The sequence below is a fragment of the Crassostrea angulata genome, chromosome 2 (assembly GCF_025612915.1).
Source record: "Crassostrea angulata isolate pt1a10 chromosome 2, ASM2561291v2, whole genome shotgun sequence".
In the NCBI taxonomy this organism is placed as follows: Eukaryota; Metazoa; Mollusca; class Bivalvia; order Ostreida; family Ostreidae; genus Magallana; species Magallana angulata.
In genome coordinates this window covers 10,012,566-10,022,815 of record NC_069112.1, presented here as the reverse complement: position 1 = coordinate 10,022,815, position 10,250 = coordinate 10,012,566, and the positions used below count along the sequence as shown (strand labels likewise).

General features: G+C 35.8%; 1 protein-coding gene across 1 annotated transcript; it reads right to left on the bottom strand.

Annotated features, from left to right (window-relative positions):
* Nucleotides 1–2,338: 2,338 nt before the first annotated feature.
* On the bottom strand, nt 2,339–5,646 carry LOC128173881 (uncharacterized). The gene is made up of 2 exons (XM_052839558.1): nt 2,492–5,646; nt 2,339–2,369 (listed from the first exon to the last, which is right to left on the bottom strand). Exons 1-2 carry the CDS (start codon nt 5,644–5,646, stop codon nt 2,339–2,341), a joined length of 3,186 nt encoding a protein of 1,061 aa, XP_052695518.1.
* Between the last annotated feature and the right edge of the window lie 4,604 nt (nt 5,647–10,250).

Here is a 10,250-nt window from a genome sequence, read left to right as displayed (position 1 = left end):
CTTTAGATGGCGGCCAAGGGAAAATCAAATCAAAACTTCTTGTTGAATTAGACATAATTAGTGGCATCAGTGTGAAATGACAATATTTAATGAGAAAATAATTAATGATTTATTCTGTTAGTAATCTCAGTTATCTTTTAAAATAAAGTAAAGATTCGTTTATTATATGCATTACGTAGCTGTATATCTATATACATGTATGTGCGCTATCTATTCGGCAGAAAGGAATAAGCAAAACTTAACAGTCAACAAATTTACACCATTGGATACAAAAATGATACATGGATTATATATTTGATCCAAGACATAAAATCGCACATTCATAAGTATAAGTCTCATTTCATAGGTTATGCAAGGCATCATATAATTTATTTAATCATAAGAAGCTGACCATAATACACAATACGTGTATTGAAGAAGTTATTAACTGCTTTTTTTTTAGAGTAAGGGATGGCACAAGGTATCTATGTACGAGACAAAATCTTGGAATCCCACTGAAAACCTACCACACGTATTACTGGACGCTGTAAAACGTATACAGTTATGCGAAATAGTCGATCCGGAGCGTAAACAGGTACACGGTGCATTCGAGGTTTGATTTTTATGTAAACTAATTCTTACAATAGACTATAAATTATCTTTAAATATGTAACATATTTACATGTTTAAATCTTAATTATTTTTCTAGCAAATTAATTTGGTTTTTTTTTATTCTTATTTCGATTTAGAAATCTCAATGACTTTTCAATATAGCCTAAATGACGCCGGGTGGCGTTGCGGCTCCAAAATAATAACGTTCAATAGGTTTACGTAGCTTTTATTCAGGTGATAATTTACAGATAAATTTCCAATTCTTCAACAGACTTGAGATTAAGGTACAAAAAGGGATCTGAAATATAAATGAAATGATAAATACACATACTTTTACTTAATAGTTTCCGTATGAGCAAATACTCATTATCACACATTACTTCGAAATACTTCCAAATTACTCACGGAAAATATAAAGCAAGATTATCTGGCCATTTTAGGAATAAATACGGCATTAAATCCGTTTCATTAAAATAAAAACAAACTTACCCAGAATAGTTGGACTCTGGTCAGAAATACTTATACATTACATGTAGGATGAAATGTGGGAGCTGGTAGAAAACGTCCGCTCTCTCCAATTGCTACGCCCAGACTGAATTCTTAAATGCACGGGATTAGAACCCGCCTAGTAAAACCGGCTGAGTGAGCTTTAAACTATGGAAAGCAACTCTAACAATAAATTAGTAACATTATGAACGTATCACAAAATGTATGGAAAGTAATTAGGTGCGTAAATTGTGACATACCTCCCCCCTTTAATAAAAAAAAAATATATACATTTTTTTTTTATACACAACAATTTATGTACATGAACTATGTTTTTACGTATTTTTTTTTTTTTTATAAAAAAACAAGATAAAACTGTTCATTTCCTCATTTTATTTACACTGAAACACTCACTTCTACTCTTACTCACGTCTGACGACTTAAATAGTCCGCTCCAACATTGTCTTTTCCTCTAATTGCAATAATGCGGAATCGATATGGCTGTAACAGCAATGCCCAGCGCATCAATCTAGAATTTACTAACTTTGTTTTGTTCAGATACATGAGAGGATGATGATCAGTCTCTAAGATGAACTCTTTTCCATAAAGATATCTATGAAACTTTTGCACTGACCATATGATGCCCAGACATTCCTTCTCGATGGTTGAGTAATGTTCCTCACTTGTCTTGAGTTTGCGACTAGCGTAAGCCACTGGGAGTTTGAGATCACCTTCTTCCTGTAGAAGCACTGCTCCGAGTCCTCTATCCGATGCGTCTGTCTGCACTATAAAAACCTTAGAAAGATCTGGCAATTTCAAAATCGGAGATGTGGTAATTGAGGATTTTAAAGTTTGAAAAGCTAGCTCTTGAGCTTCCGTCCACTGAAGTTTGCTTGGTGAGAACTTCCGGGTGAGATCTGTTAAAGGAAGTGCAATTTGAGCAAAAATCGGAATAAATTTTCTATAGAAATTTACCAATCCTAGAAAAGACCGTAACTGTTTTTTCGTTGCAGGATGATTTGCCTCTCGAATAGCTTTGACTTTGTCGGGATGAGGGTGCAGTTTATTGTCTCCCACTACATGTCCTAGACATTCCAGCTTTGGGTACGCCAATGAACACTTTGTTGGCCTTGCTGTGAGATTTGCTGAACGTAGACGCTGTAACACTTCAGAAAGCACAGACATGTGATGATCAAAAGTATCAGTAAAGATCAAAATATCATCGATGAAATTGTCCACATTTGATACATTTTGCAACCCATCACGCATGAGACGACAAAAAGTTGCTGGTGCTGTGACCAACCCAAAAGGCATTTTAGTGAACTGGAAAAGACCTAAAGGAGTCTGAAAAGCTGTCAAAGGACGGGCAGAATGAGTCAATGGAACCTGCCAATACCCCTTAGACAAATCTAACCGAGAAAAATACTTATCACCTGATAGTTTAGCAAACATTGCATCGACATCTGGCATTGGTTCAGCGTCAAACACAGTGATACGATTGAGAGCCCTAAAATCAACACAAAAGCGATAAGTGTGGTCTTTCTTGACTACAAGGACTATTGGGGATGAATAGGGACTATCTAAAGGTTCTATGACCCCAAATTCTAGCATCTTGCTCACCTCATCTTTAACAGTGTCCATCATAGCGAACGGGATTTGTCTTGGACTTACTCTTACAGGTCTATCTGTTGTCGTCCGTATCTCATGTTCGAGTACATGCGTATGCCCTGGTACGTCTGACAAAACATCACTATACCTGTACAGAAGTTCTTTCATTTTCTGCTTTTCCTCTCTACTAAGCTCTGGATTTACATCTACATCAACGTGTGTTTCTCGAGACTGAACTTCCAAGAAATCTGTTTCTTGACTACACTCAACATCTGAGTCATCAATCTGTTCTGAATCTACAACTGACATAACACAATCCACAACTGGTTCACATCTTTCTACATATTTCTTCAACATGTGTGCATGATATGTCTTTACTTTGCCCTTTACTTCTAACTGATAGTCTACTTTACCTAATCTTTTCACTATTTGGTATGGACCTTGCCACTGCATTAGGAGCTTGTTACTATCAGATGGTAAAAGAACCAAAACTTTCTCACCTGGTTTCATATTCCGCACTCTAGCCTTCTTGTCAAAGTACACTTTATGTCTATGTGTTGCTTTCTTCAGATTCTCCTGCGCTAACTCCCATGTTGATTCTAACCGCTCTCGGAGATCTAAAACGTATTGGTATGTAGACTTTACCTGCCGATCTTGGATTTCTTTTGTCCACAATTCTTTCAGAATTGTCATTGGTCCCCGAACAGTACGGCCATACAATAACTCAAAGGGAGCAAACCCGAGGCTTTCTTGGGGAACCTCCCGATATGCAAAAAGCACAGTGGGTAAATATTTATCCCAATCTTTCGGTCTATCTATACACATACGCTTCAGCATTTGTTTGAGTGTACCGTTGAAACGTTCCACTAGCCCGTTACACATAGGGTGATATGGCGTAGTGGTCAGCTGTTTCAATGAAATGAGCATACTTACCTCCTTCATAAGCCCTGAAGTAAACTGACTTCCCATGTCTGTCAAGATTTCCTCTGGTATGCCTGTATAAGAAAACATTTCGAGAAGAGCTTCAGCTACCCGCTCTGTATCTATTCCAGGAAGAGCCTTGGCTTGTGGAAACCTTGTAGCGTAATCTACTAACGTTAAAATAAAGCGATTACCTTTATCAGTAGGAGGATGTAATGGACTCACAATGTCGACTGCAACTCTTTTGAAAGGTACATCTATCAAAGGCATGCTATCTAACGGAACTTTACTCACCTTTCCTTTTGACACTGTCCTTTGACAGGTATCACAAGATTGACAGAACCGTTTGATCTCGGACTGCATACCTGGCCAAAAGAATTCTGACAAAATTCTAGAAATCGTTCTCTGTATTGCTAAGTGCCCTGACATAATTGATTCATGAGCCAACTTCATTACAATATGGCGAAACGTTGCAGGAACAATGAGCTGACAATAGGTTTTACCTCTATCTTTTTCTAATCCTTCATATTCACGGTACAGTAAACCTTTCCTTTCAATCCATTTTACTTTGCCATCACGTGATGTTCGACCTTCTCTTGCATACTGACGTGCTGTTTCTAGCGAAGGATCTGCTTGTTGTTCTCGCAGTATGTCCTCAGGACTGATTTCCTCTTTGACGATTTCAGGAACCTTGAGTGGTGGGTATGCTTTCTGTTTGTCTTTTACCTGCTTTCGCGTCTCCACAGTAGACACAGTGTTTGGTTTCCATTCTGGATCTGGATCATGTGGTTTTCTTGCATTATCTACTTCACCTATGATCAAACCAAATACAGGGTTATCCATACACCAAACTTCATATTCACCAGATGCATAAGGAGAATCAATAATAACTTTTGCCACTGGGACCACTATCCTTGTACTATCTGCTAGAATACAAGTTTCTTGTTTACCTGTAAAGTGGTCATCTCTAACAAGACTTTTCCGTACTACAATGTTCCGACAACCAGAATCTCTAAGTAACGTTACTGGTTGACCATCAACGTAACCCGCTGAGAGTGGCATTGGTTTTTTCACAGAGTGACAAGCAGATGTTAAGACAGGTGTTATGTCACTTACTTGAGTATAAATTGATGGACTTTGGGTGTAGATAAGAGCAGCGCAATTCTTTGCAGTAGCTTGACAAGTGGCTTGTTTGTCTTGGTCGTCCTGCGCATATACTGATGCACTAGAATTTCTGTTTCTGAATTTGCATTGTGGTGCTATATGACCGTGTTTATTACAAATATAACACTTTCTCTCATTTATTGGAACAAACCTTGACTTCTGTGGTTGTTGAAGGTGTCCTTCTTTTGGTTTCTCTGGTATTTTGTTTACTTCAGCTGGTTTCCGCATGACCTTTGAACATAGGTTTATAGCACTTGTATTCCTTGCTTCCCTGAACTGATCGGCCAGTGTACACATCTCATCAGCTGTCTTTGGAACGTTTTGCTTAAGAAAGACTGACAATTCAAATTTTCGCTTGAAACCATCTTCGGTCATTTCGTACCTTCGAAGTAAAGCTGCTTTGAGCTCATCGTAATCACTGACTTTTGCTGTAGACATGAGAGCATAGACATCCAAAGCTCGTCCTTTCAACAGAGCACTTAAATGTGTAGACCACAACGATTTGTCCCAACCCATAGCGGTCGCATATCTCTCAAACCTTCTCAAATAGCTATCAATCTCATCTTTATTCTCTTCGAATGGAGGAATTTTGGGAAAATTGGGTTTAACCATTGCGTCAACAGCCGTACCTCTAGCAGTTCTCTCTGTCATTTCTAACTCGTGTTCCTCTTCTAACTCCTTCATTTTCATTTCGTAGTACAAACGTTCCATCATAAGTTGATGTTCTCTTTCATCTTTTTCTTTCTGACGAATTCCTGCTCTCTCTTCTCTCTGAAATTTCTGTTGATCACTAACATATTTTTTCAACTCATCATCTTTGTAACCTAACCTTTCACCTGCAGCTATTAACTCTTGTACTGAATCCATATTAGACATTTTGCAAGACACAAATACTTTACTAACACATTGGTTTTGATACAAATTTTGCAGTACTTCTTTGTAATCTACTAACTTTTTATTTCTACCACTTTTTTCAGCAATTGACTTTTCAGAATGGGCGACACAATTGTACTTTGTTTTATTTACTTTAATACAATTACCCTGACCAGTTTCCACACACTCTGAGGAAGTCCAACCAACACCCTTTCTAGAGATCTGGATCCCAAATGACCAAATGACCGTGTCTCCTACAAAGACATACAAGACAGCCAAATAGATTAACAAATGTGCATACATTCATAAACAATGACAGAACACACAGCAAATTTAGATAAATATTGTATAAACTAATTCATCTGCTTTGTTTCAAAAGAAAACTTTTTTAGTCAAAATTCTGTTTCAGATTAGTTTTCAAGACACAATCATTTTTTTTTTTCAATTCACATAAAGTTTTGTTTTCAGAAACAGTAAAACTTGTTTAAGGAATTGTTGTATTACGTTCCTGGGTTTCAATCAGGACATCGTTGAGGAGTGTAGTAATTCTGTAGGTATCTGGTCTGCGGAGATATTTTCTCTTGGAGGATAACTTCAAAGATAGTCGATATGAGTAGTTGTTCCCATAGGATCCTGAATCAGTTGAATAGAGATCTGATGTAGCTCCTGAAATCTTTGATTTGGTATCCTTGGAGACGTATCCCTGGATGGGTATCTCTCTGGTGTAGGTATTTTATACGAAATGATGCAAGATCATTGGATAGGTATCTTTGTAAACATATTGCTGGATCCTTGAAGAGGTATTTTTGGATAGGCACTGCAGAATCCCACTTCTGACACCATTTGACGCCGGGTGGCGTTGCGGCTCCCCTCCCCCCTTTAATAAAAAAAAAATATATTTTTTTGTTTCTACCAGCTCCCTCATTTCATCCTACTTCCGACACCATTTGACGCCGGGTGGCGTTGCGGCTCCAAAATAATAACGTTCAATAGGTTTACGTAGCTTTTATTCAGGTGATAATTTACAGATAAATTTCCAATTCTTCAACAGACTTGAGATTAAGGTACAAAAAGGGATCTGAAATATAAATGAAATGATAAATACACATACTTTTACTTAATAGTTTCCGTATGAGCAAATACTCATTATCACACATTACTTCGAAATACTTCCAAATTACTCACGGAAAATATAAAGCAAGATTATCTGGCCATTTTAGGAATAAATACGGCATTAAATCCGTTTCATTAAAATAAAAACAAACTTACCCAGAATAGTTGGACTCTGGTCAGAAATACTTATACATTACATGTAGGATGAAATGAGGGAGCTGGTAGAAAACGTCCGCTCTCTCCAATTGCTACGCCCAGACTGAATTCTTAAATGCATGGGATTAGAACCCGCCTAGTAAAACCGGCTGAGTGAGCTTTAAACTATGGAAAGCAACTCTAACAATAAATTAGTAACATTATGAACGTATCACAAAATGTATGGAAAGTAATTAGGGACGTAAATTGTGACACTAAAAATAACATACTTTGGATGTGAATATACTTTGAAGGATCAAAAACTCTTTATTTTCAAACTAATTAACATGCAGGAACGGTACATACAGATGTGGAGAGTTCTGTGCTGTGTATAACGCCATACAACAACTACAACAGGATCAGGAGGTGGACATGTTCACTATTGTCAGACAGCTACGGAGTCGACGATCGGAAATGTACTCAGACTTGGTATAGTTTTAAACAAAAACGGGGTTTTTTTCCTGTTTTTTTCTGTGACGTTCACTAATCAGATTTACAAGTTCAAAGGTTTTAAAAATGCCTTGTCTTATAAGACAAGTAGGCAAAACAGTGAGGAGTTGAATAATATGATTAGTACAGACGATCTCTTAAGATGACTGTTATACTTTCGTATACTTCAATTTTGTGTAACATATCAGTCAATCAGTTTTAGCTGAGTTATACATTTTATTACAGTATTAGATTAAGTCAATAATATGTTTTATAACATTATAACCGTAAAAAAGTTATAGTTTGTATTTGAAACTGATGTTTGTCATAAGAATAAAATAAATTTTGAGATTTTATCATCTACCAATTTACTTATGATCTATTTTTTTCTGGTTACATAACGGCAAAAGGAAAATCAAGTCAAAACTTAACGTTATTGTTGAATAAATTTATAAACAAAAAAAAAACATGGTAGATGTTCTATAATTATGTGTATTTAAAAAAAGACCGCTGAAATTAATCATGTTATGCCATCATTCCAAAATCGTCTATCTATACCAAACCTGCACATTCTTTATTGATTCACGCAGTTATGGCGTAGATAACGTAACAACAAAACCCACATCACCACTAATGTGGCGAAAGATTGTCATTGTAACTGCAATTACTTGGTCAGTCCGGGCAATCCGGGCTTTCTATGTAGCCTATGTTTCGATCAACTAAGATATTATCCGAGCAATATTTATACCAACAGAACATGTGCAAAACAATATAATTAACAATGTAAATTTATGATTACAGCAGAAATTTGCTGAGGTAATGATTACACAAAGTCTATGTCATATATGCAGACCCAGCTAAACACTCGTATGTATACACATGTATTTTGCACTCTGATACTGGTATGCATGTTTATCGTGCAAATATTATGCGGTTAGTGCTCTTTATGAAAAATTGAATTGTGGCAATTATTGTTATCATTTACACGTGCATCTCAGATGTTGACTTGCTAATACATGTCTGCCAAAGTATTGTTGTGCTTCAACCTTGTTCAAAGTGGACATTTTTTTTCTTCTAAGTTTGATATCACACTAGGAATTTACAAAATATAACACACTGTAATTAAGCGTTTGCACTTGTTTTCTGTCTTACAATTTTTTTCTATCGGTTTGTTTTATTTCTCAAGATGTGATTTTGAACTGATAATCAAATTAAAGTCTGAGACAAAACAATAAAGTACGCTGCGTTTAATGCATTAATTGCATTGACAACCAGAAAGGTTAATGACGATGTGACCTCTTTAAATCAACAACTTTTAAGTTAGTGACTTTTGCGTCGAATAGGTTCTTTTTGAAAAGGGAGAACGGGGGAAGGGGGGGGGGGGTAGTTGCTCATGTCCTCCAAAATACACAAAAATGCAAAAAGGATGATAACTGTAGAACTCTATAGTTCTTTTTCTTAGAAGTATTGAAAGTATAATTAAATATCGTCTTATTTGGAATATGACAATAGTGTAGAAAACGTTGATAACGTGGCGAGGTCAGGACGAAGTGTAGAATTCGTAAATTGCATTCTGTTTACAGTGGACTGACATGCAATCTGTGTCGTCAGCGGAAGTGGCTGGGGCCATATACTTGTCTCAACAACTTTCACCAAACAAAAAAACATTAACTGTGAGGAAATTTGGATTATCTACTCAAAAAATAAACATTTATCAATATTCTTTTTTTTCTAGTACATCCTAAAACAGGATAAAGAAAAGGTGTGAATTTATTTTCAAGTTACAGACGTTTCAGAAAATGACAAACATTGCCGGTAAACTATGAATATTTGACCTTCTAACATCAACACTTTTATTTTGAATTTTTAAATTTTTAGTAAATTTGCCATTTCATTGTGTGCTGCATAACATATTGATTTTAGCGTATCTATAGACGATATTAGAAAATATAAATCATTTTTTTAAGTGATTATGATTTTAATACATATTTCAACTCCGATAGACAGAATCACGAGATTTCGCCCGCTTAAATGGACATAGTGATAAAAAAAAATGATTGAGTAGTTTCAGATTTGTGCTTCAGAATTGCCCATTTAATTCCTCTTTTTGGAATAACCAGGGTAATATATTTGCTTCTTCATTAATTCATTAGCATGGCTACAGATACAAAAAACTATAGTAATAACCCTTTGAACAGCTCTAAGCGATTAAAGCTACCTCTTCCTGAACTTTTTTTCTCTTTGTTTTCAAATGGTTAACACATGAAATATCTTTATCCGGTTTTTGAATTGCAATACACAAACCCTTTCTTATCTGGGGAAGCTCAGCCCGGTTGCCTTAATAAACCTATGCCTTTCAAATGTAAAGTCAAATTTATAGTTGACCCATCTTTACCATGTTTTATCCTAAGGTATTCTACGCTTTGTTTCAGTACTTATACACATTTCCATTATATTATGTAATGCCTTATCTGATATATATCTGTTAGCCTAGTCGTTAAGCAATAACATAAATACTAACAAGCATTTGTGTGATCGTCTGACAAGTTTTCTTTCACTTTTCAGCATTTAAAATAAAACTATCTTGAACCCACTCCGAAACAATGCAAAAAATCCTGTTTAATTAACTTGGGTAGTTGAACTTGATATATACATCAACAAATTTGATAGTCAAGGAAAGTTTAGACTCAAAAATTGCACCTTTACGGTAATTCCAGGGGTTTTGTTTAGTAAGTTTCCGAGTTTTTAAATACATGTATTAATGTCATAAGGCCTGTAATGTTTGGATTATTCATAAGAAACAGTACAACATTAATATTGTCAACAGTAAAATAAACGACAGAAGTCAAAATGTTTATATTTTTATTAAT